This window comes from Alternaria infectoria, assembly GCF_024043175.1.
Source record: "Alternaria infectoria strain BMP 0036 chromosome Unknown scaffold_2, whole genome shotgun sequence".
Lineage (NCBI taxonomy): Eukaryota > Fungi > Ascomycota > Dothideomycetes > Pleosporales > Pleosporaceae > Alternaria > Alternaria infectoria.
Genome location: NW_026250691.1, coordinates 37,801 through 63,299, shown reverse-complemented (window position 1 = coordinate 63,299; position 25,499 = coordinate 37,801). Strand labels below are relative to the sequence as shown.

Sequence of the window (25,499 nt, the reverse complement as noted above, 5' to 3'; positions counted from 1 at the left end):
GTTGTGTATAGACCGGAAAGAGCGTGGAGGGTCTTGATGTTGCTGCACTACCTCAGCCTCTTGCACGCCGCGATACTGTCGCCCGCGAAAAGTTCGGGCATCGGCGGTCGCTTCCCCGACTCCACATCCCTGCCACGCCTGCTCTGCTTATGCAAGCAGCCACTTTAGCACTAAACGGATCCGTGACCCAAGCAACGCGACGGGACGCGTTTCTTCTCTTTACGCGTTATAAGTGTCCCTGCGTCCACCCACCCCTCACTCCTGCACTCTCCTCAGTACACCCTCTTCACGATACCCACACAGATACCCCCACTACTTTTCTAATTCAACATGTTCGTCCTCAAGCGTGGTATGTACTGCTTTGCCTTCACCGCCTCAAATCTTCACCACTAACGATTGACTCCAGATGGACGCAAGGAACGCGTACAGTTCGACAAGATCACAGCACGAGTCTCAAGGCTGTGTTACGGCCTCGACCCAGACCATGTTGACCCCGCCGCCATCACCATGAAGGTCATTTCTGGTGTCTACCAGGGTGTCAACACCGTCCAGCTAGACGACTTGGTACGGCTCTCGATGAGTTCAATGTCTATCCAGTGGCTAACAGAAGACAGGCCGCCGAGACAGCAGCATACATGACCACCACACATCCCGACTACGCCATCCTCGCTGCGCGTATTGCCGTATCAAATCTTCACAAACAGACACAGAAGCAATTCTCTGTAGTTGTAGAAGAGCTGTACAACTATGTCAACCCCAAGAACAACACCCGCCAACCCATGATCTCTGATTACATCTACAAGATCATCATGGACAACGCCGACGAGCTCAACTCGGCTATAGTCTACGACCGCGACTTCAACTACCAGTTCTTCGGCTTCAAGACGCTTGAGCGCTCATATCTCCTCCGCATCAACGGCAAGGTCGCCGAGCGTCCACAACACATGCTCATGCGTGTCGCTGTCGGTATTCACGGAGCCGACATCGAGAAGGCCATCGAGACCTACGACTACATGTCTCAAAAGTACTTCACACACGCCTCGCCCACACTGTTCAACGCGGGTACACCATCGCCACAAATGTCGTCATGCTTCCTCATCGACATGAAGGAGGACAGCATTGACGGTATCTACGACACACTCAAGACATGTGCGCTGATCTCCAAGACTGCCGGCGGTATTGGTCTCAACGTCCACCGCATTCGTGCTACTGGCTCATACATTGGTGGCACCAACGGAACATCCAACGGTCTCATCCCTATGCTCCGTGTGTACAACAACACTGCTCGCTATGTCGATCAGGGTGGCAACAAGCGTCCCGGTGCCTTCGCCATCTACCTCGAGCCATGGCACGCCGACGTCTTCGGCTTCCTCGACCTGCGCAAGAACCACGGCAAAGAGGAGGTCCGTGCTCGTGACCTTTTCTACGCTCTGTGGATTCCCGACCTGTTCATGAAGCGTGTTCAAGACAATGGAAACTGGACACTCATGTGCCCCAACGAGTGCCCCGGCCTCGCCGATGTCTATGGTGATGAGTTCGAGGCTCTGTACGAGAGCTACGAGAAGCAGAACAAGGGTCGCGAGACTGTCCGCGCCCAGAAGCTCTGGTACGCCATCCTTGAGGCTCAGACCGAGACTGGTAACCCCTTCATGCTTTACAAGGACGCTTGCAACCGCAAGAGCAACCAGAAGAACCTCGGTACCATCCGAAGCTCCAACCTGTGCACCGAGATCGTCGAGTACACTGCTCCTGATGAGGTTGCCGTCTGCAACTTGGCTTCTCTTGCCCTGCCTTCCTTCGTCGACTACAAGCGTGGCGAGTTTGACTTCAAGAAGCTCCACGAAGTCACACAAGTCGTCACCCGCAACCTGAACAAGATCATCGAGGTCAACCACTACCCAGTCGAAGAGGCACGCCGCAGCAACTTCCGCCACCGACCCATCGGTATGGGTGTCCAGGGTCTCGCTGATGCCTTCCTTGCCCTCCGCATGCCTTTCGAGTCCAATGAAGCGAGAAAGCTCAATATTCAGATCTTCGAGACCATCTACCACGCTGCTCTCACTTCCTCATGCGATATTGCAAAGGAACTTGGTCCCTACGAGACCTACCCGGGATCTCCCGTCTCTCAGGGTCAACTGCAGTATGACATGTGGGGTGTCGAACCTACGGACCTTTGGGACTGGGCTGCCTTGAAGGCAAAGATCGCTGAGCACGGTGTACGCAACTCTCTGCTCATTGCCCCCATGCCAACTGCCTCTACTTCGCAGATTCTGGGCAACAACGAGTGCTTCGAGCCATACACATCCAACATCTACTCTCGCCGTGTGCTTGCGGGTGAGTTCCAGGTCGTCAACCCATGGTTGCTTAAGGATCTCGTCGACATGGGCCTCTGGTCTGAGAACATGAAGAACCGTATCATCGCTGATGGCGGTTCAATTGCCAGGATTCCCAACATCCCCGAGGAGACCAAGACGCTCTACAAGACCGTGTGGGAGATCTCGCAGAAGAGGATCATTGAGATGGCCGCTGACCGTGGTGCTTTCATTGACCAGTCTCAATCTCTCAACATCCACATGAAGGAGCCTACCATGGGTAAGATCACTTCCATGCACTTTGCTGGCTGGAAGGCTGGTCTCAAGACTGGCATGTACTACCTTCGTACCATGGCTGCTTCAGCACCTATCCAGTTCACTGTCGACCAAGAGGCCCTCAACGTCGTGGACACCAACGTTGCTCGTGCTCTGCCCAAGGTACGAAAGCAACCGGGCTTCCAGCCTGAGGCTATCCGACACTCACCTGTCACTGCTTCGCAAACCCCATCTTCGGCACCTCGTCCAATGTATGCCACCAAGCCTACCAACGGCGAGGAGAAGAAGGAGGAGGAAAACGGTGTTCCCACCCCAGATGCTACCCCAGATGCTACTCCAACGCCTGTCACGGAGACCCGCAACGCTCTCGCAAGCAAGCCTTTCAAGGCCGATGTGGAGGAGGGCGCGAGCCCAAAGATGGTAGCTGCTGATGCAGCCGTCAAGCCGGACGAGGAGATCACCAGGAAGGACAAACAAGATGAGGACTCCAAGGATGACAGCGAGGACCGGGATGGTGACATCTATGCTGAAGCCGCCCTTGCTTGCTCGATAGAGAACCCTGAGTCCTGCGTCATGTGCAGTGGTTAAGCACTGCAATGCACATTTGTAGGATGGGTTTAGGTAAGAGCAGCGCTCTGACGCATATGGTCTTTCCGATTGTTTTCGGCGTTGGTGGTCTTTACGCGTAGGTACGCTTGGATTAACGCAAGGGGGTATGAGCTCATGAGTTGGATGTGTTTATTGTCAAGTCATAATGTATGTAGCGAACACAACGTTCTCTGGAACACGATTTTTCCGCAGCAATTGAGTTTCGCCCACACCGTGATGTCCTCAATCTCCCCACGCTCCAACACTAGCGTGACACGTTCCGAAAGCCGCGGCTTAATTCCGAACAGGAAGCTACATCTTCCCCACATTGCGCCCTACAACAGTACAACCAACACGCGCCCTTGGAAGTACATACTACTCGGCGTACCTCTATAAGCACATTTGAAGTACTGCATACCGTACGTATCTTTCTCCACCCAATTCCCTCTACCAAGAACCTAACACGCGCACCTTCTCGTAGCTCTCCCAAGCTCAAGTCCCCATAGCCGCAGCCCCACACGCCCACCTGCTTGCTACGACACATACATATGTTTGCCCTCCGCACCTTCCGTCCCGTCATCGCATCTTCCCTCGCAACAACATCATCGAGATACGCACCGCTGTTCCAACACCGCACAATGGCATCGTCTACCGCTCCACTACAAGAATGGCTCATCATCGTGCCTGATCATAAGGATGCGTTGCAGAAGCGTATTGCGAGTCGCCCGAAACATCTCGAGGGGTTGAAGGCGGATAGGGAGGATATGTGGTTGTGGGGTGGTATGTTTAGACCCGTTCTTGTCTTTGTAGAAGTGGCAGGTCAATGTGGCATGACAAGTTTACTTGCCTCGCGTTGGATACCCCACACTCATGTGGCAGTATTGCGTAGAACAAGAAGATAAGGCTAATGAGACATTTCTACAGGAGCCATGCTCGAAGAGCCCATCAAAGAAGGCGACACGGGCCCACCCAAGATGAAGGGCTCGGCGTGCCTCATTGGTGCTAAGACGAGGGAGGAGGTTGTGGAGAGGTTGAAGCAGGATGTTTATGTTAAGGAGGGGGTTTGGAATTTGGAGGATATGCAGATTATTCCGTTTAAGAGTGCGGTTAGGAAGGCTTTGTAGGAGTGTGCTGGAGGAGGAGGGATAGGAAAGAGAATATGGTCATGATCTCTACCAATGGCAGTTGCGCAACGCATCTCGTCGCTAGCCGCCATGTTTGTATTTCTCCATACACTTTTCCAGAACCTCAAGCCACGACACTGCGCCTTTACCGGTTGCGCGCTCGCGGTGCCATTTGACCACATCCAATCATTCCTCGCACCGTATTCCGTCCTCTGCATGCATGTCTTATCCCGCATGTATTGGCGATGCAGCTCAGTGGCGTTGTGTAACGCGAGCCTCCAATGATACATCTTTTCCGTTGGGTTGGCGCTGAACAGCAAACACATCGCTGCACGACTCCGCACTGATAGCTGGTTCTGCATGTGTTATTGGACATGATGCGCAGGTCAATGTAATGGATGCGCAGCGTGTGGAAGCGACATGGAAGCGTCAGCCTACTTCAGTTTGCGGTCAGAAGAAGTCCTGACTTCTTCTTTCTCAGCCATCTCACTTGGACGCCCACCTTGCCAGCCGACTTGCTTGTTGGATATACTTCCATTGATCTCGCTACACATTCTCAAGACCGGTCATGGCACCCACCGTCCACATCATCGACCCGGATCCGGATACAGTCATTGTGCTCGAGAATCCGTGCAAGGTATTTGCGTCTTGGGAACTGGAGGAGGAACGACGGAATCCAACCTTGTCTGAAGTGCCAGTACCGCCAGATGACGTAGATCATCCACAGCCTCCTTCCCCTTCACCTCGTCAAGAACCTGCACTCGTCGAGATACCTGCAGATAGCAGCATGTATACCTTGGATGAAGGCTCCACCGCGCTTGCAGAGCCGTCTTCTGGTGTGCAGTATACGCCGTCACCGATCTTACCGGAAGAGCCTGAAGAGGAGTCAATCCATTACCATGTGTCATCACGCCACCTGATACTTGCGTCGGCCACATTCAAGCGAATGTTAGCACAGGACGGGTTCGCCGAGTCTGTTCGCAACGAAGCCGATGGCCTTTACCACATAACCGCTCACGATTGGGATGCCGAAGCCTTTCTTGTTGTTTTGCGAATCGTTCATGGTCGCAATAAGCTGATTCCACGAAAGCAGTCATTGGAAATGCTCGCCAAAATTGCTGTGCTTGAGGACTACTACAACTTCGGGGAGACTCTCGAGACGTTTACTGAGATGTGGATCCAGGAGCTTACAAAGACACCTATACCTATACATCAAATGCACGGTAGAGATCTGGTATTGTGGATCTGGGTTGCATGGGTGTTTGATATGGAACAGCAATTCAGGAACACCACGGCCACATCCATTAGGCAGATAACTGAATCCTTCCCGACGTTGGATCTCCCTATTCCTGCCAGAGTATCAGGTATGTTGATTTACAAATCGCCATAGTCAGATACCTGGGCATGTCCTTACACACGACAGATGAAATCGACTCGAGACGGCGCCTGGCAATTGAGTCTCTCCTTGAGGGCGTCTACAAGCGTCTTGAGATATATCGTCAGACAGATTATACTTGCCCGTACACGGACGATTCTCACATCTCCTTTCTATGTAGCTCCTTTCTTCTCGGCAGTCTGATGAAGGAATTAAGCCGTCTGAGTCTTGATCAGCCTCGACTTGAGGTCCCGTTCCGCGATATGAGCTTCAGCACACTTTGCGGTCAGGTGCATAGTATGAACTCGCCGGAATGGTACCATTTACCTCGCGCGAAACATCCATGTAACCTGAGAGTAGCATTGAAGGATCTCATAACAGATGCATCGGGGACAATCGGAGGCTTGAGCTTGAGCGAACTCAAACATAGGTAGCATATGTAGGGCAATGCGAATGATCGAACACGTACAAGGAGGATGTTCTATTGCTCAGCCAAATCCACCCCACAATTCTCGCCGGAAGTGACGATAAGCACTAGGCCACATACGACCTAGTGGCGGAACAGGGGTCCAATGTCCGATGTCAGAAGTCGGGAGTGACATGTCGACGATCATTCGAGCTGCAAACCTCCCTGAACTTCGACAATGCCACGATGAGCGAAAGCCAGAAGCTCCTGCATGAGCATCCTTCCGACAGCGACTCAGAACCCGAACACGAGCGCAAACCAAGTCCGCGACACCTGTCTCCATCGCCCTCGTCATCGCGAACCACCTCCGCGTCTCCAGCACCACCCGGGTCACGCCCAAATGGCAACATTAAGCGGCAGTCGTCGTTCGCACAAGCCCGGCCCGATGGCGCACCGAGAACGCCCAATCGGGTGCGCTTCGAGGAACCCAGGAGGAGCATGAATGGGGATAACGGCGGCGGCGACTGGCTCGAGCTGGATGGAGACGACTACTTGGATGGCAGCGATGGGCGAGAAAGAACGCAGCGACTTCCTCTGCTTACTGGAATCGAGGCGCCAAGCGTCACAGTTGCCGAAGAATCCTTCAATCCGGAAGACCATCTCGAGAATGCGCGACCACGGAGCGGGATGCGGAGCGCGTTCATGAACATGGCAAACAGTATAATGTATGCCGCCGGATAGGGATACAAGAAAGCAAGCTAATGTAAGACAGAGGAGCTGGTATCATCGGCCAACCGTACGCTGTTCGCAACGCCGGCCTCGTAACAGGCACCGCCCTCCTCATCGGCCTTACCATCGTGGTAGACTGGACCATACGACTCATCGTCATAAATTCCAAGCTCAGCGGCACCGATTCGTTTCAAGCCACGGTGCAACACTGCTTCGGCAAATCAGGGTTGATAGCGATATCCCTCGCGCAATGGCTCTTGTACGTTCACCTTACGACATGTGGAAGCAAGGGTATTGACAGCATACAGCGCTTTTGGTGGCATGGTCGCGTTCTGCGTCGTAGTCGGAGATACAATACCGAGGGTCTTGGATTCGATGTTCCCTTCCTTAGCAGACATGCCGTTTCTCTGGCTACTGACTAACAGACGGGCTATCATGGTCTTGCTCATTCTTGGCATATCCTTTCCACTATCGCTCTATCGGGATATATCCAAGGTAAGGAATCCGCGGTTCCGCCTCATATTTACGCTGACAATTCCTAGCTGGCCAAAGCAAGTGGTCTAGCACTGGTCAGCATGACCATCATCATAGTGACCGTAGTCACGCAAGCCTTCCGTGTACCCGCCGAATTGAAGGGCCAGCTTCGTGGCAACCTCATCATCCGCCCCGGCATCTTCGAAGCAATTGGCGTAATCGCTTTCGCCTTCGTCTGCCACCACAACAGCCTCCTCATCTACGGCTCCCTCCGCAAACCTACGATCGATCGATTTACACGCGTTACACACTACAGCACCAGTATATCTTTGGTAGCATGTCTTGTCATGGCTCTAACAGGCTACTTGACCTTCGGAGACAAGACACTCGGCAACGTGCTGAATAACTTTCCGAATGATAACCTCATGGTCAATATTGCGCGACTGTGTTTCGGCCTCAACATGCTTACTACGCTTCCGCTCGAAGCCTTTGTATGTCGAGAAGTCATGACCAACTATTGGTTTCCAGACGAGCCGTACCATCCGAACCGCCATCTCATCTTCACGACCTCGCTCGTCGTCTCCGCCCTCACACTCTCCCTCCTTACCTGCGATCTCGGTATAGTGTTCGAGTTGTTCGGCGCAACATCTGCATGCGCATTAGCCTTCATCCTGCCTCCTCTTTGCTACATGAAGCTGAGCCAAAGAAGCTGGAAGACGTACTTGGCTGGGGCTGTTGCGGCATTTGGAGGTATCGTTATGGTCATCAGCATCATTAAGACGACGAGCAAAACGATGATGGGTAACAGTGAAGGGGCCAAATGTAGTTGATCTATATTGTATCATATATATAGCGAGCATTGGGTGGCGTTTTGGTATACACGTTGCATGTGCATGGCGTAGAAGGCCGGTGGGGGTCACCGACCTTGTTAGACAGAATCTTGGAATACATTGTTATCACTTACCGCCAACGAGCACATGAACTGTCGCACCGCCGAAAATTAGGCATGCCGAAGACTATTCTCGTCTTCCTCGGTTCAATCGGCACCAGATTTCTTGAAGTTGGAGTCTCGTTAAGCTCACTAGCTTTCCTCAAGTCCGGTACACCAAGTGCCTCCGGCACCAGATCCGGCGCAGGACGCGTACTCACAGACCCACAACAAACTTCAACACCACGCTAAGCATCAATTCACAATATCGCGATGAACGTTTCGCGATGACCGTTTTTTCTGGTCCCCAATTCATCTCGTAGATTAGCGATGACGATGCGGCTGCTTTCTGTGATGTTGGAGGCGCAGATCACCCCCTGCTTTGGGGCATTGACGTCACGCAATGCAGGTTCCCGAACCCTGCTTTCGCGACCTTGACAGACAGCTGGGAAGACACGACGAAGGAGCGCTATGACAGGGAGGACTTCACATATAAGACCCGGCATGTGCGTTCCGAATCTTCAACTCTAAATCTCCAGATTTTATCATCTCCAACGTCTAGCCAAGCACGCATCTCGCAGTCCAGATCTCCTGTCGATTATCTTGAAGCTTCTCATAACTCCTACACCTAACCAACAACATGCCTCTCTTCGGATCCAAGCGGGAGCCCAGCCCACCTCCTGCTCCTCCTCAGAAACACTCCATGTTCTCTAGGCGTCGCTCTTCTTCCCCTTCGTACAGGGATTCGCGCCATAGCAGCTCCACTAGCCGCACCACCACGACATACACCTCGTCCCCTAAGCGTACATCCGGCATGTTTAGCCGTGGTTCCGGAGACCCTAGCATTGCGACTGCTAAGCAGAGTTTGATGACTGCTGAGGCTGCGGAGAGGGACGCTGACCGTGCGCTCTTTGTCGCCAAGAACGCTGTGAGGGAGGCGCGGGAGCATGTTCATCGTTTGGAGCGTGAGGCTGCTGAGGAGTAAGTACTACCGTGGGCAATGGATACGATGTTGAGTGGTTGCTAATGAGTATACAGAGCGAGACTCGCGAAGATCAAGCAGGGCGAGGCCAAGGCTCTCGGCAAGAAGGGCAAGTTGCTCGGAAGACACGACCATGTCTAAGTCCACCTAATGCGCTATACTCTGTACCAGCCATCATCGAGGCGTACCGGGCTGGATCGATTTCCTTTCTTATCACGATGTTGAATGATGTGAAGCGCGGAGTTGTTGGATTTCTTATGTCGCCATGAGCGCTTGTATAATACCCCTGATGTCTCTATGCATATCATATTCTGTTTGTCTACCGTTTATCTCACCTTGTGCGTCAATTTGAGTGATCACGTCAGCCTGGCAAACGTCATTCCATTGTCTGGGCTCACATGCTCTACCACGCCTGATAGAAGATGGCAAACGGACCGGCGGTCTCGTGGATGCGAGCACGTCTTACAAACACTGTCTCTCTACTATTAATACCGTAGGGAGGCCTTCCTACATGGACCAAAGCAGGAAACTCATGAACTGCTCCATCAACAGTAAGCCTTCCTATATTCTCGTCGCCGTTGTGCAGCACACTAATCTGATAGCAGAGACTGAGCGCGACCGCTCGACGCGAAAGCCCATACGTTGAAGCTCCTGCCGGCGGAGTTCGTGTGAAAGCCAAAGCAAAACACCAGATGACGGAAGAACTAGGCGGCGTTGTGGTCGCCAAACTGAAAGAGTTTCTCGACAAACGCACAAACTCCCTCATCGCCCACACACCACCGATATTCCCACCCCACCAACACAACTCTACCTCATTTCTCTATACCCCTCCCTCTTACACGTGTAATACCTTTCTATACACTCTCTCCATTCATTCAAAATGGCTCGCACCAAGCGCGAAGCCCGCCGGGCGCCCAACTCCATCGGCGAAGCCAAGCGCGACATCGCGGCCTACTACGCGGGGCTTGTCCAGGACAAGAACACGCCCGCACGTCGCCATGCACTCGCGTACTCTTCACTGCCGGAGGAGACGCCCATTCCCGTCGGCTTCGTAAGTTACCATTGCCCCAACTCAAAAGGAAGCAGACACTAACTTCAACCCCTCTTCAGACCGGTCAAGTCATCAAGGAAGCGCAGAAGTCACCACAGACGCGCGAACTAGATGAGTTCAACCGTCTCGTCGCCGCTCGCCTGGAGAACAGGGAGACATCGGTTGAACGGGCCATGTTGAATCTCCTCCTCGACCGCGAAGCCAAGATAGAGCAAGAGAAGCTCGAGCAGGCGGCTGCGACTGAGGCAAAGAAGCAGCAGTGGGTCATCGACGGACAACGTCGTCACCAGGGCATCTTGTCCGCTGGCGGCGACCCTGTCTGGACTAGACGTCATCTCAACAGGGCCTTCCTGGGCTACGGCGACAAGTCAGATTCCGACTCTGACAGCGTCTTGAGTCCTTCTGAGAGCGACATCGACGACCCCGACTCGGGTCGTATTCGGAAAGACCCTCCTGTCGTGGGCAAACAGCCTGCTGTCGGTGATACGTCGACTCCCACTCCTGAGGTGGTCGAAGAAGATGTAAGTCCGTCCATCCGATCACATGTACCATCATTACTAACATGAGCCAGGCCAAGGCCAACATCGCCGACGCCATCTCGACCCTCACGTTCGAGAAGGGATCAGACTGCCCCCTGTGGATCGGCCACCTCGAAAAGCCGCTCCCACACCCCTCTCTGACCCCGCTTCAGAACGAACACGTTCTGAAGCGTCTCTACGACGACGAGATTGCTCGCCTGAGCGCCCTCCGCGACACCCGTGGCCCTCCCGCCGGACACCCTCCGGGCGGAGACTGGATGTATACATCCTTGTATGGTGAGACGAAGCAGGTGAAGGAGGAGCCGGCTGGAAGTCATCGGGCTGCTGCGAGAGGCTGGTGGACGTATAGTGTAGATGGTGAGGATTTGGAGGAGGTTTGGGAGAAGTGGCCGGTTGGCCTTGATGGGACGCCGGTGGGCTGGAGGAGGGTGAACTGGAAGGATGGGACGGTGGGGACTTCTCTGGTGAGGAACTGGTTGGAGAGGGAGTTGTGGGCGATGCCCGAGGAGGATGCGATGGAAGGAGTTGAGTTTGAGTAGGCGGGTGGCTAGCTCGCGTGTCTTCCTGACCATGTACGGATGATGCGGGGATATGTAGTTGTGCTGAGATACCATAATGAATGCATCTGAAAGACGATGATCTCACTCAGTAGATTAAGACCACATTGGTTCAAGTAAAGTCTCTTGTAACGACCACGAGGATGCCTGTCGTAGACAAAGGGTTTTACCAATAGCAACCATGACACCCCCAAGGTCATGTCGCCTCTAGTAGACATATCGGCCTTGCATGCCACCTCCAGTATTCCCATGTATAGCCCTGACGGTCATGGCATCCGTACTTTGCTCGTCAGACTTGGAATGTGGCCTCCTTGCTACCCTCGTCAACAGCCCCATGAGGAATGCATTCGCTGACTCGGTACTCGATCTTTGTAGAAGTATGCATAGCCCTGCAGTATCCTCGACGCATACATTGTGATAGCTGATCCTGTTCGTGCTCGTGTGACATCTACGTAGACGTTTTGACCCATCCACGTATGCTACCTGTTGAAGCCTCTACTGTCTGAGTTCGTGAACTCTGGCTTGCGAAAGCCGCATGGTATCTCAGCTCTACATTGTAGTACCCTGGCCATCCTGGTATGGTCCTCTCCGTATACCCAAAGCCGTTCGCCGTCTTCATGTCTGCCTGTACAGAACCCTGGACCCTCAGCGGCTGACATGTGTCCCACAAGATGGAGTGGAATTGGCATGCTGCCGGGCATTCAATATGCGCCGCAGGATGTAGCTGATCCGAGGCTCTACTGTCGACTGCGGGCTCGGGCTCTCCGGTGGGCTGGGTCCGCGGTGGATCGTCGTGGGCTGTTCGCGTTCTCGAGGCAGTAGCTCTGCAGTAGCATAAGCAATCTGGCCCAGGGAAGTCGGAGGGAATAGGTATTGGTGTAGGCAAGCCCGGGGGCGTTCGATGTTCGGTAGCTGCTCATAGGCGTGACGCGCGCTGTGGTGGTCTTGGTGTTGCACTGCCCGCCACCTCCGCGGCGAACTCGATGTTCTCAAAGCCGCAAGGCAGTGATTTGCCCCCAAGTCTCGAGGGTTCCTCCGTGTCCGAGCTGCGGTTCCACAACCACTTTGTCAATTCTGCCCAGAAAAGTGTCAGGAGAAAGGTACGGTTCAAGGCTTCGCTGCTGTGTTCTGTCGACCCTCATAGACATCTGCTGCCGTGTTGCATGAAGCTGCCAGCTCCCCCATGTGAAGCTCCCAGCGAAAAGTTTGGTGTTCCTTTGCTCCCTCAGCTGGTTTTTGCGGAGGGCTCTCGGGCAACCCACTCCCTCCACACTGTATCTCCACCACCACCAGACCAAAAAATATCTGGGGAGTGCCAAAAGCAGCGCAGAGCTCACGATATCCTCCTCGAACTTTTCTGGTGTTTCTTTCTCGACGTGGTGGAGTTGCACTCCCCCATTTACACCCTTGGGGTGAGCCTCCGCCACCGCGCACGGTCGCAACTGCTCCTCTGCTTCACCCCTAGTGCTATCTGAAAGCTCAGGGTCCAGGTTATTGAGTCTCCCCTCAAGCCTGTCTATACCTTAACACCCCTCCTCCCCAGAGTCTGAAGGGCAGTACGACAAGCACCGCGAAGCCCGTCGCAAGCTCCTCCAACTTTCCTGGTGTTGATACGACGTCAGGGGCATCTGGAGCATCCATTGATGCCAAGTGGTGGTGAGCGTGAGGCCGCGAGCCTTAGCTGCGAGCCTGGCAGCCTGGCCAGGGCTGCCATATAAGCTCGTCCACCGACCTCCCCCTCCAACTCTTCAACCACCCACCACCAAAGCTATATGCAAACTTTTGAGCTCGACAGCGCCCTTGTGGCTTCCTGTCGGAGCGCAGCAAAGTGCTCCACATGAGCGGCCTGCCCCACGATACGTAAGTCAATCCTTCGCTCCGCTCTAAGTCTCTTCGTGCACTCTCTGACAATATCATCAGCGCCGGCGGGCGAACGCAAGGCTTTTTCGAGCCTGATACGTGCACTCATGCACGCTTGTGCGCCACCTCCTCGATGACGACGTACCTGGTAAGTCATACTCACACTGCTTGCCTGCTTGAGCGCTGTACTCTCTTCGCGCTCTGTACTGTGGATCGCGCGATATACCCATCCTGCCCCAAGTCGCTGCGAGGCGCCTTCAACCCCGCCTTTGGCAACGTCTTGCTCTCTCCCCTCCAGTACTCTTTTGACTCTTCTTTTATAACCTTGCTCCATCTCTTGCATACTAACATACTATTCAGTCTCGGCTTTGGTCATTACTAAAACGCCGCCCGCACCCCTGACCAGCACAAGCCCACCGGAACTGGGTTTGCCATCTTCTCGTCCCAAGAAGAGGTATGTACCGCATTAGCAATATACCCGCTTTTACTAATATTGAATAGGCTGCGGAATCGCTCTGCATGAACGGGCGGCTCATCAACGCCACACGCTTCGCTATGAGGTGGAGTCGGAGTAGTTCGTCTCTCGCCAATTCCAGGCAGTCGCTCTCCAAGTTTTCTACGAAGAGAACTACTTCGACTTCACCTCCAAGACATCATGTCGGGCGCCGCTCAAGGTATGTGCTCTGTTAGCAATCTCCGCACTAGAACTTACTAACCCAGCTCAAGGAGAAGCATGCCCGCATCGTGGACCTCAGCAAGAACGGTGAACGTCTTCGGGGTGCGGTGCATGTGGTCCCGCGCCTGAGCAAGAACGAAGGGCACCCGCAGCCTACCTTCGAGATACCATGGCTAACATGCATGGCCCGAATCTCTCAACCTCCAGGGCGTGAGCGACTTCGACCCCAACGATCCCCTCTACTGGGCCATGGAGCACTGCCAGTCAGAACGACCCAAACCAGCAACTACATGGAAAACGGCCGCTGGTATCATGGCTTCCGGAGAGGCCTCTACATGTACCCGTGCGACGAGCCCGAGAACGACCGCATGGACATCTACCACCAATTCTTTGCCGTCGCACGGAGAGGGCAGCTGCACCAGGCGCCGCACGCCAATGTCAAGCTCCCTGAGGCCGTTCGCAAATGTTGAGTGCGACAATATGGCGCTATTTCGACATACCCCATCCTTCAGCATGGCGCTGGTATGTTGACCCCTCGTTCGCCATTAGTCCACTCAATGCTAACAGGTTATGTAGAGCAAGTACGGGTTCAGAATCCGACTGCACCACCAGAGCCGCAGACCAACAAGAAGCGAAAGGCTGAGAAAGAGCCTGAGGTTAGTACCGTCTTAGTCTTCTAGACCACTCGCTGACATGATGCAGCCGAACAAGAAAGCCTGTGCCGAACCTCTTTGTGATGTTCCTCAGAAAAGGACTTGCCCTCCTCAGCCTCGAATCAATATGTACAAAGACGAGGAGGGCAAGTTCAACGGCAAAGTCGTGCGAAGAGGTACGTCTGTCCAATCCAATGCCGACCTCAAGCGCTAACTCAACAACAGCTGCATCGCGAGTCGGTCCTCGTGAAGCCCGTCAACACGAGAACACCCCATCAAGAAGTTCGATACCAGAAGAGAACTCGTGTTGGCGGGTCGTCACACCGGAAACGACCACGGCATGGGTGGCGGACATATGCGTGGAGGCACCGGCGCTGTACCCTTTGGGGCTGGGTCCCCCTCAACACCACATGGGTCATGGCCACGGCCACGGAATGGGTGGTGGACATATGCGCGGTGGCACCGGCGCTGTGCCCTTTAGGGCTGGAGACTGGAAGTGCGGAGAGAACGGCTGTGGTACGACAAGACCACCCCGACGTCTTGACCAAGCCGATGGACGCTCGCGCCGACGTTCGCGCTTTCTTGTCAGAGCGAAGCAAGGTTCTGCACACGAGCGGCCTCGCCCACGACACTACCCAATCAGAACTAGAGAGCTGGTTCACTCAATTCGGCGGACGTCCAATTGCGTTCTGGACCTGCAAGCAGTAAGTCGCCTTCCCCTAATGGGGTTGGCGCACCGACAACACGCCATGCAGCTGCCCTGATGACCTCCGCGAACGCTTCCTGCATCATGTAGGACGCAGAGAAGTTGGTGGCCTGGAAATTCGGCGGCCAGAGATACGACGGACGCGATCAAGTGCTTCTGCTTGCCGAGGACAAGCCGCGCTTCAAGAAGTCTGGCCGTGGCAATATTCCTGACAGCGATTCAGAGTAACCACCTGTCAAAGCCAAGGATCGACGTATAGCTTTGGACACGAGTAGGATACGGGATGGAGGTTGATACGCAGGCTTCGATGCTTGGACGGGGAATGATACCATCGCCCTGGTCGTGTAAAGAGAGAGACGGCAGCTACCACAACTTCGCGAAGAACACCGCCTGTCTCCGCTGCGGTGCGAGCCGCGCATGTGCAGCTGTTGTTGCCGACTTGGAGATCAGAGTCCCTCCGGCAAGAAGAAGCGCAAGGCGCGGAAGAAGCCACTCGTGAGTACTTTTCGCATACTCTCGTCCAGCTACTGACAAGCATAGTCTAATGAAGCCTTCAAAGTTACGAACGCCGAGTATCATCAAGGACGTCCCAAGTTATTCGGTTGGGGGCGACTGGATATGGGCGAGGTCGGGGCCCTATCCACCATCGGCATTGAACTCGTTGCGCAGAGTTGTTCGTTCGTAAAAGCTTCTAGCCTTGGTCTTCGTGGGAAATCGTAAGACGCTGACAATATTCGGCGCGGTGACGGAGACTGTGGCAACCCTCACATGGGACCAAGTCCGCAACGCCGGTTCCATCCGTGGGTGTCGTAGAGCGCTTGAGCAACTTCTACAACGAACACATTGGACCCAAGAACCTCGAGTTCGCATTCGTAGACTCGTGGGACGAATGTGTTCGTTATGGGAGGATCGCTCGCGCCTATGCCATCCACGGAACATTCTAGCATGGCACCGCAGCGGTACGTCCAAACAACATCCTATCCAAACCGCAGATAAGACATGAGCTAACTTTGCTAGGCTTCGGCCGGTGTAAGCCGCCTTCACACCCATCGGGTCCCCCGGTGGGTGGTTGGCGCCTCAGGTCGCCTGCGACCTGATGCAGAATACTGCCGTCGGGCTCGGTACTGAGCGCCGTATGGAGTGTTCTGTGTTGGGTTCGCATGGCACCTCTGCGGCGCCGCTCCCAACGCTGTGTCGAAAAGAAACGAAAAGGCCAGCCTCACAATGCAGCAAACAAACGTCAGCGCAAGTAGTTGTATGTTGTGAGGCTGGCCGGCCGTGGAAGAAAGAAGGATCCGACGAGGACGAGGACCGGGTTTCGCCACCCATTACGCCACTATGGACGACCTCGCGCGCTCCATGGCCAAGGACATCCGCGATATCCAACCGTACGAAGGCCAGATGTTCTTGTCAATGTTCATCGACGCGAACCCCGAGCACGCTGTGTGGGAGTTCACCAACGACGACTATGAGGACATCAAGAACCAGGTCGACCTCATCTCTAGGGGGTTGGATCGGTGAACCCTGCAACGTCGTCCATGTCGACACCATCCAGGAAAAGGACAAAGACCTCGGCTTCCTGGCCGACAGGACATCGTCACCGCCCTCGCACAAGAGAAGTGCATCTGCGAGAACGTCATGTGCTCGGCGTGGCAGATCCGCATGTTCGTCAACGCACCTAAGGCGTATTCCAAGCGGAAGGATATTCCAGATGTAAGGATCAGAACCAGGAGGTATCCTGCCACTGACCCGACTATCGAGCTGGTTCGAACGCGATCGCAACCGAAACGTAGAGCGCATCTACAACGCGATCGCAACCGCAACGTAGAGCGCATCTACAACGCGATGGTCAGCGGCGATCATGCTAGAGACAACCCCAAATCAACCGCGCGGAAGAGATGGATCGAAGAGCCACATTACCAGTCCGACTTGTGGGAAATAGCAAGAGGCCGAACGCGAAGGGTCACAGTGTATGAATGCTAAAGGGTGGTGGAAGTCGTCGGAACCCCCGGCGCGGTGTGTTGGAAGTTTGTGGCGGCTTGTGGAAACGGATTTGGCGATGGGATATGAGCGACGTCTTGGTTTCGAGTTGAGGTTCAAATGCGCATGAAGTTCTCCAATCTATCTCCAATAAACCACATGTCTTCGTTAGCCCCGCGGGCCTCATGCATCGCGTCGTGAGCGGATGATTGTTGCGTCACTCGCAGCGGTATGTAACCCCCCTCTTCATCATCGGATGTTTGCTGACGTTTGCCTGCTCTGGCCCATACCAGAACATACTCATTGTCGATAGCGATAGTGGCGAAGCATTCTGGAGATGCCAGATCGCCCGTGAAGATGGCAAGGGATGGTCTGCGGCTGCACGTCGACGGTGGCTGGGCGGAAGATGGCGACCCACACTCGCTTCCGCGCGTCGTCCTTCCCGGACTTCCGACCGCACGTCTTCGCCCCTTCTCCGCAAACTTCATCGAGAAGCTCGCCAAGTCATCTTCCTTCGTCCCGTAAAACCGGTGTATCATCGTTCATCTCGCTGGCGACAGAAAGAGCTAGGGAAATACTGGCGCGGCATGCAACGTGGAAAGCTGTGCGCCATGGCCTTCAGAATTCCGTCGTGAGGGCTTCGCATGCCGTGGAAGACGTCTTACGAACCGCGCGACGCTGCGCATTCTGCTCGCATCTCATAGCGGCATGCTCAGGCATATTTTAGCCATGGATATGCGCAACCCGGATGCTATTCTCATCGCCGCTCCGAGCTCATGAGGACATTCAGCCTCAAGACATCGCCTCCGAAAGCCGGATCTTGACCACCCGACGAGAGTATGGCCGGCTTCGCTATGCCTGTCGTCGAACGTGCCTGTCTGGGCTGGCTCGTCTTATGATGAACACGTTCCGACGCTGTCCATCGTTCCAGATGTCGCGTCGATTATGCGGCTCATTGGCCGAAGGCTCTCAGCACGGACGGCTTGATGCTTGGCCACTGAGGATGGGTAGAGAGGATCGCCTTGTTTCGCCGTGTGAGCTTTACGAGGGACAAATCGCGCTGTCTTGTGCGCGTTCTCGTATCCCAACGTCCTGAGGCTCGTGCCTTCGTTGTGTGCTGCTGGGCGTCTCAAGCTTGAGGCTGTCCGTTGTCGATGGTGTGCCACGCGCCATTCGAGCAAACCGGTCGCGATTCGTTGATCGCAATCCCCGGTTATAGTGTGCATGCGGGAGTAGCAGATATGCCGCTCGAATGTCGCTGTGGCTCATCGCCGGTATCCGTCGCGTATGGAGCCTTCGCCGCCGTTTCGTCGAGCTGCCCTTCATCCAAGGGGTGCCTCTTCTATCTCGCTGTTGTCTGGCCCGTTGCCGCTCTCGCATTCGGTATGCAGCTCATTCAAGCCTTTCTTTTGGCCTGTGATCAAGGCACATCGGCGGTATCGGTCGGAGCGGAGGCGCTCTGCGGCTTCGTGGGATGTCGTGCGCGAGGAGGACGGCGGTTCGAAATGGTCGTAAGGGGTGCCCGAAGTTTGTCCTAGATTACTATATCCTTTGTCAGTCGCTCTTGGATCTCCAGCATGGGCTTCAAACCTGCTGTGTCAAGTCGCTGTCTCGGGACAGCGAAAGTTTGCAAGCTCATTCTCAACGCCGCGGAGGAGCCCGCCACCCCGGAAGTGAGCAAGCCGCACATGGGCGTATCGTATCGCTACTGCTCGTTGTCAGGAAACCGTTTGTCTGTCGAGAATCAGTAAAGGTCGCGCGGTAGCTTGCCGTTCCGTCGGCGGCCTTCGCCCTGGGGTGAGTGAGCTTTCCGTCAGGGGTGAGGGGATCTTAGCCACGCCTTCGAAGAGACGTCGCGCGATTCTGCCTATCATCGACGATGCCCTAATGCCGGAGATGCTCGTACTAAGCCTCTCTCGTTGGCCTGGGGGTCGAGGGGCTCGTGGCGCAAATTCGTGGGTTGTTGCCGTGAAAGAATCTTGGACGAGCCTGCTGTCGCGGGGCATGATGCCTTTCGATAAGGCCATTGCAGTAGAGCTTTTCGCGCTTGAAAGGGCTATGGTCAAGGTTTGGCGAGTAGCCGCACTCCTATGATGGCGTTGTGGTCGTGTGTGTGGTGAAGCTGAGGCGGCGGTCGGCGGAGCGAGACGAAGCACGATATCAGCCCCACCACGATGCAGCCCGCCCTTCCTCAAAGTTGAGGAGACGCGTCAAGCATAGGATAGCGGAAGACTCGTCGAGCACGAGGAGGCCAAATTCCAGCATGCACCCAAGCACAGCTGGGTGTCGCGCCTTGCACTGCCAAAGAAAGCCTTCAATCTAGACCATACTGTCCTTCGGCGGAGCGGCTAGAGGAAGACTTCTACGATCCGGCCACGTCTAAACAACGCCCATTGGGACAGCATGCCTGCGTCCAGCTCTAGAACACTGTAAAATTGTATGCAACGCGCTCCTGAGTAGCTTGCACTATAGACATCAGGGATCGTCTCATGAGATGTCAAGCACGAAGGTCGAGCATGGAGATCAAGCATCAAGTGTTCAAGACATGCGATTGGCCGCTCTGATTGCCTACGGCTGCTACATGCTAGATACATGCTGGTCATTGTCTCAAGAGGATCCTACGTGGGCTCATCGTATCCCCTTGGCTCATCGTCCTGCCGCCGCTGCCCTACTTCCATGCTTGCTCAAGGCGTCCTCGCCTTTCCTGCCGCCTCCGTCTACGTATGTCAGGAACCGCGTATCCCCCTGGCCTCCCACCTGCTCGCCTATCGCTTTGCCTTGTACCCATCGTGGCTTTCTTGTGCCGGCTTCGGTACGATGTAGGCCGTAGTTTGGACAGTCTGGAACTGGACGTTGTCCCATTAGGCCGCCGTCGGAGATTCGTAAGTTTGCTGTCAGTGCAAGATATCCCGGACAGGGCTGATCAGTATACGTTCTTGGGATGCTACGTCGACAATACCAATGACCTTCGGTGGTCTCTCGTCATACCCCGCCTACCCTCGCCGTCAATAGGAGCCACACAACCCCAGCAGAATCCCGGCGCTAGTGGGTCACCCAAATGGTCAACAATACTTCACGCAGACAATAGAGGTGCTACACGCCCCGGAAAAGCTTGCAATTGCCTGACCTGGTTGCTACATGGTCATTGAACAATAGTATCCCCTTACTGGGTCTCAATAAAGGGTCGTCGTCGAGTACAGGTCACCGTCGCTCTCGTCTTGGCGCGGGAGCTGGGGCCTCAGGGAGCCGACTATATAAACAAGCGACTTTTGGGATCCCTCTTCTGCTCTTCGGCAACCACATCAATCTGCCCAGTTACAGAATTGTTTACAATTCTGAAAAGTCTCTTCCCTCCTCCCTCAACACCAACAACAACACCAACACCAACACCTTTTGGCAACCTCCCACCATCCTACACCACCAAGTCCGGAACATCACCGGCAAATACGTCACCATGTGGCGTTGCTTTGCACAAGTTGGGCCTGAGGTCGACGGAGAGGAAGTCCCTCCCCCCGCTAACGCCGCCTTCGCGGTCAACGGACCGTTGCCGGACGGATACGTCCCGCCGGCGCCGCCTCGCCCAGCAGGTGGCTTCCCTCCTCCGCCCCCTCCGCCTCCGCCACCGCCTCCCCCGCCCCCTCCGCCCCCTCGGGTCTTTACCCAGTGGGAGTTGCACGGGATCCGGGGCATGGCGCTCCACAACTTCTTCGCCTCCCTCTCGCTGGCCGACCAGTACCGCTGGCGAGCCCTCCAACACAACTGAGGACGACGTGGCGGCGGCGGACGACGACGACGATATGACTGGCGCGTTGTGGCCTCCTGGGTGGGCTGTGGGCTTGGGTTTGGGGTGTTTGGGCTGGGGTTGTGGTCTCTTGGGTGGGTTCTCGGCGCGCTCTGGCCGCGTATATAGTTGAATGGAGTCTCTTGGCTGCCTGCTTCTTTGCCGGTGGCGTCTTCTCGCTCACATTGTATTCTGCAAACCTCTTTTGTGATGTGCGTATTTGACGTGATATATCTCTACTAAAACTGACTATGTCCACAATATGACTTTCACTCAAGCACCCCCCTCCCTCTTAGCATACTCATCCTGCATCCTCTCCTCATACTCCCTCTCCTTGCTCTTAGCGTCTTCCTCCTCCGTCACATCCTGGATCCGCTTCGCATCTGCATGTCTGTGATCTTCCAGCTGTTTTCCCGAAGAATCCGTTTCGAAGCGCTCAACGCGCGGCGCTTCACCTGGAGCTTGATGGGTACGCTCGACACGGGTGCCGCTGGGGTCTGTGAAGGTGTGTTCAGACTTTGAGGTTGTTTGGCCGTTGATGGTAGTGCTGGATGAGGATGTGGAGAAGGATTGGAAGGTTGAACTGGACATGGTGGCGGTGGTTGGTGGGTTGGGTATGTGGTTTGGGTTGTATGGTTTGATGAGTTGATGAATTTGTAACGGGAGATAGTTTGAAGTTGGTGGTGTAAGTGTTTGAGTTGTGAGGTTGTTGGGTTGTTAAACCTATTCATGGACCGAGGTCGTGTGTTACGCGTGGTGATCTCATGTGTGACGTCATAGGGTCCAGCAACTCGAAATGACAGCCAACCACTTCACGACTCGACGCGACTGATCTGTCGCGTGCGCCTTTCGCATCAAGGGACTTCGCCCACAGTTCCGTTATCTCGACTAGCATGGTGTAGCTAAGCGTCTGAGCCGCCGGCTCTACAGGAATCCCAGGAACAACGCCGATAACTACACGAGCGACGCCGGTACGGACCGCAATCTTGAAAGGCAGCAGGGTCGAGAACGCAAAATACGGAGACGAAGGAGTGGCTGAGATCTAATGCGTGAATTCGCGATCGCCACGCAGAAGTCGTAACGCACTTTGCAGGTTGTGTGGAAAGATCTTAGGCTACTCAATTAATGCAACATTACCAACTCACATCAGATATCCACATACGAGACAAGACAAGAGCCTTTCGTCAATTTCCAGCCCCCAGCCTTTGGCGTTTGCCGTGGTAATTCGACCGCTTCGTCCGTCTTCCGCGTTGTATCAGGAAATAGTATCATGCGCAGCTCAATAGATCTCGAGGGGTCGCGGTACTCGACGAAACGGTACCAAAGGTCTTGTTGATGCTGGTTCGGGGTCGAATTTCACGAGAACGCCATTGATTCCATGCAATTCTTCTTCTTCTTTGTCAGTCTCTTCAAATCTGGGCGCACCAAATAGGTCGCAAGCTGCTTTCGAATTGAGCATGCGAACATTGAAGATGGTTGTGCGATGTGGCTCCCATCCGATAGATGGATAAGTGTCGAGCTTGAGCAGTCGGGAGCGTAGGCGTCCGCCGCGGTGATCCGGTACTACTGTGTAGTTCTATGAATGACATTTAGCGTGATCTTCGTTGTGAAGAGACGTTAAGACGTACATCAAGATTCTCGCAATCAGCAAATGACAAAGTGTCTACGATTAAGTCAGCTTGTGTTACATCACGTGATCGCTCTTCATACCGTCGACCTGTTCTCCTTGACTGGTAAGTCTAGCCGAGATAACAGTACCGTCTTCGAATTGAAGCTCGTACTTCCTCGTGAAGTCCCTGACAGTCATGCTGGGTAACGTCACCACAGCTTGGCAAAGTTCTTCACCCTCAACACCCACATCGATTACTGTTAGTACGTTAGTGTTCGTAGATGGCGTTACCTCGAAGCGTATGGTCTGGGCGTCTTGCTGTGTATAATTGGCCGCATACCGTGGACGGCGAAACTGTGTTGTTAACGCATTGATGTTGGATTTGTATCCATTGAGGAAGGCCTGATCGGGCACGATGACATAATCTTGCTGGCCTTGTACTTGCGAGGTTTGGCCTGTCACCACGTTCACATTGTCGACGTAGATACGGATCACGTACAGTCTGTCTGCGTCAAACTTGATCCACATGGCTTCACTCTCTGCAGTTGCCCCATGGTTAGCTCAGCGGGTAAAGTTGCTGATATATGACTCACGCTGCATATGTAGATAAAGCCCCCTACATTTCGCCTCATCAAACTGCTGCCGATTGCTATCTCTTTGCAGAAAATGCAGAGGAAATATACCGTCGTCAGGAAGCAGATCGGCCAGATTTCGGTTGGGATCGATAGATGTCCGGTGGAATTCAATCTCCAGGTGATCGTCGACTCTAATGATGTTCCCACTACGTCGCTCACAGGAAAGCTGCGCCATGATCGCGGTGGAAGAAGAAGGGAGGAGCAGAGAGGATACCATTGAGTAGACATATGTTCGACATGGTTTGATAGCAAATAGAAAGGAACCGCCGCGAAGAAGACAGCGCTTGTAGCAACCACGCTTGATGTGAGCAGAAGATAGCAACCGCTGGACATAGAGGAAGGATTCGTTCTACAGAGGTGGGATGTCAATGGCTCGCTCGAGTAGGCTTCCTGTGGCAGGGCATAGTCGCGTCAGCAACAGACCTCAGTGGTATTTTTACGCTCCATGGGACATGGGGACATAATGATGGCATCGACGTCAACATCAATATCCTCCGATGCGGCATGTCGGAGGTGGCAGAGAAGTTTGGCGGGGGAACCAGCGTTCGTGCCTCATGATCGCCGGCTAATCGCGCGACACCCCTGCAAGGCTCCGCCACGCTACGCCCCTGACAGCGGCGGCAGCGACGAGCGCCAGGCACCTGCCCTCGATCATTCCACCACCAGCCCACCATGCTGCTGTCCGGTATCGCGCTGCTGGCCGGCCTTCTGTCTTCGGCCCATGCTGCAGATATTCCCGAAGTACTCGACTGCGACCTGGATGGAAGAGGCAAAGTGCCTGAAGGGTGCGAGGCGCCCATTGCACCGGTCGCAGCCGTGGTACCCGGATCGTCCTACATCACGAAGATAGAATGCAAGGACTGCCCTTATGAGGACCCTGAAGATCATGAGGTTATAACCAGTGATCATGTGCTTGTATGTATAAATGTCGAGCCTAAGTCCAGCATGTGCCTAAAGAGCGGTGCTAACCAGCCTGAGCGCTATAGCTTCTCAACGTAACCCTCACGCACGATAATCGCACAGTCCTCCTCAACGATCGCCCGCTATATCCCTTACCGACCATACCCACACCATCCACCTTCCTCGTTACACGATATCGCCAGAACCTCTCCCATGCGGAACTGCACTGGGGCCTAAACTCCGAAGACCCGTATTGTCGAGAAAGCTGGAGTGACAGAGGACGATGGTGCCACGAAGTACCTTTGACACAGGCCCCGCGCATGTATATCGATTATTTATACATCACGAACCCGAGCGATAATCAAGAAGGCGATGATGCGCATGCAGAGTACTGGAGCGTTGCGCTTGACGTGATTGGGAAGTCGCGGTACCCTGACGACCCTCTTTGGAGGTTCAACAACCCAGAGCAGAAGATGCTGTGGATGCGCGTCAAAGGAACTCCTCTGAAAAGAGGAGACAAAGGAGGGCCAGCCAAGGTCGCCGACCCGTTCGGTCAATCTACCACGGACGACCAGATCTACGAGTACCAAATCGTCGATGTGCGCCTAGTAGCTCGAGCCTACACCTTTCCTCTCAAGAAGTCTTTGACGATTTGGGGCACAATAGGCCACTTCCTTGGCAGCGACGTCTGGGAACTAGAGGGGAGTCGCTTCCTCTACCGCAAAGAAGAATGGGGATACTACGGCAAGAAAGGAACGCTTCGCGACATGTTCGGCGAATTTGTTCACTGGGAATGGTGGGGCTTGTTCTGGGTCATCTTCAGCAGCGTCGTTGGCGGCCTATTCACCATCTTTCTCTTATGGAAGATGTACTGGTGGATCGTTGCGCAGCGCGAGCTCATGAAGTGGGATGGCATGGAAGATGTCTGGGAGAACATGAGGAGAGATAGGGTGGCTGAAGAGGAGGGGGCACTGCTGAATGCTCACGGCGCGTACCGCGATGATCCGGATGAAGGCAGCTCCTCGAGACCACCAGCGTATGAGGATGCGTTGAAGCCGCTGCCGAGTAAACCACTGCCTGAGAAACCTTTGCCGGCGGTACCGTTGATCGATGCTTGAGCATTTCGATGTTTCGCTGCCATTTATTTGACATTTACTTACGGATATCCATCTATTCACCATTCACGGTCTTTGTCACTTCTCCCGTTTTTCCAAACTTATCTACATTCTCATTCTCAAACCTGGAGGGCCAATCTATCGTCTCGCAGTACTTCACAAAGGCGTTTCGATTCGTCGCACTGTGCATTTTGAAGTCAACCAAGATCAACAGTCAACGTTTACCAAGCAACACAATACGTT

General features: G+C 54.4%; 10 protein-coding genes across 10 annotated transcripts; 8 read left to right on the top strand and 2 right to left on the bottom strand.

Moving 5' to 3' along the window:
• Positions 1-330: 330 nt before the first annotated feature.
• Positions 331-3,176, top strand: RNR1 (ribonucleotide-diphosphate reductase subunit rnr1; the record flags this gene model as incomplete). The annotated part of the gene is made up of 3 exons (XM_051492877.1): positions 331-349; positions 407-564; positions 615-3,176. The coding sequence occupies 3 exons, from the start codon at positions 331-333 to the stop codon at positions 3,174-3,176; spliced, it is 2,739 nt and encodes a 912-aa protein (XP_051356108.1).
• Positions 3,177-3,814: 638 nt separating this feature from the next.
• Positions 3,815-4,300, top strand: J4E92_001464 (uncharacterized protein; the record flags this gene model as incomplete). The annotated part of the gene is made up of 2 exons (XM_051492876.1): positions 3,815-3,956; positions 4,101-4,300. 2 exons carry the CDS (start codon positions 3,815-3,817, stop codon positions 4,298-4,300), a joined length of 342 nt encoding a protein of 113 aa, XP_051356107.1.
• A 568-nt stretch (positions 4,301-4,868) lies between these two features.
• J4E92_001463 (uncharacterized protein) lies at positions 4,869-8,114 on the top strand (the record flags this gene model as incomplete). The annotated part of the gene is made up of 5 exons (XM_051492875.1): positions 4,869-5,664; positions 6,230-6,806; positions 6,854-7,069; positions 7,236-7,305; positions 7,353-8,114. 5 exons carry the CDS (start codon positions 4,869-4,871, stop codon positions 8,112-8,114), a joined length of 2,421 nt encoding a protein of 806 aa, XP_051356106.1.
• Positions 8,115-8,852: 738 nt separating this feature from the next.
• J4E92_001462 (uncharacterized protein) lies at positions 8,853-9,335 on the top strand (the record flags this gene model as incomplete). The annotated part of the gene is made up of 2 exons (XM_051492874.1): positions 8,853-9,193; positions 9,251-9,335. 2 exons carry the CDS (start codon positions 8,853-8,855, stop codon positions 9,333-9,335), a joined length of 426 nt encoding a protein of 141 aa, XP_051356105.1.
• A 739-nt stretch (positions 9,336-10,074) lies between these two features.
• Positions 10,075-11,323, top strand: J4E92_001461 (uncharacterized protein; the record flags this gene model as incomplete). The annotated part of the gene is made up of 3 exons (XM_051492873.1): positions 10,075-10,245; positions 10,305-10,766; positions 10,817-11,323. The coding sequence occupies 3 exons, from the start codon at positions 10,075-10,077 to the stop codon at positions 11,321-11,323; spliced, it is 1,140 nt and encodes a 379-aa protein (XP_051356104.1).
• Positions 11,324-14,167: 2,844 nt separating this feature from the next.
• Positions 14,168-16,180, top strand: J4E92_001460 (uncharacterized protein; the record flags this gene model as incomplete). Its single annotated transcript, XM_051492872.1, has 10 exons — positions 14,168-14,332; positions 14,390-14,399; positions 14,454-14,533; positions 14,580-14,706; positions 14,756-14,836; positions 15,012-15,234; positions 15,286-15,322; positions 15,687-15,731; positions 15,777-15,917; positions 16,016-16,180. 10 exons carry the CDS (start codon positions 14,168-14,170, stop codon positions 16,178-16,180), a joined length of 1,074 nt encoding a protein of 357 aa, XP_051356103.1.
• A 394-nt stretch (positions 16,181-16,574) lies between these two features.
• On the top strand, positions 16,575-17,219 carry J4E92_001459 (uncharacterized protein; the record flags this gene model as incomplete). The annotated part of the gene is made up of 2 exons (XM_051492871.1): positions 16,575-16,724; positions 16,827-17,219. 2 exons carry the CDS (start codon positions 16,575-16,577, stop codon positions 17,217-17,219), a joined length of 543 nt encoding a protein of 180 aa, XP_051356102.1.
• Positions 17,220-21,236: 4,017 nt separating this feature from the next.
• Positions 21,237-21,588, bottom strand: J4E92_001458 (uncharacterized protein; the record flags this gene model as incomplete). Its single annotated transcript, XM_051492870.1, has 2 exons — positions 21,237-21,246; positions 21,299-21,588. 2 exons carry the CDS (start codon positions 21,586-21,588, stop codon positions 21,237-21,239), a joined length of 300 nt encoding a protein of 99 aa, XP_051356101.1.
• A 1,093-nt stretch (positions 21,589-22,681) lies between these two features.
• Positions 22,682-23,206, bottom strand: J4E92_001457 (uncharacterized protein; the record flags this gene model as incomplete). Its single annotated transcript, XM_051492869.1, has 2 exons — positions 22,682-23,145; positions 23,200-23,206. The coding sequence occupies 2 exons, from the start codon at positions 23,204-23,206 to the stop codon at positions 22,682-22,684; spliced, it is 471 nt and encodes a 156-aa protein (XP_051356100.1).
• A 942-nt stretch (positions 23,207-24,148) lies between these two features.
• J4E92_001456 (uncharacterized protein) lies at positions 24,149-25,259 on the top strand (the record flags this gene model as incomplete). Its single annotated transcript, XM_051492868.1, has 3 exons — positions 24,149-24,156; positions 24,181-24,188; positions 24,265-25,259. The coding sequence occupies 3 exons, from the start codon at positions 24,149-24,151 to the stop codon at positions 25,257-25,259; spliced, it is 1,011 nt and encodes a 336-aa protein (XP_051356099.1).
• Positions 25,260-25,499: the final 240 nt, after the last annotated feature.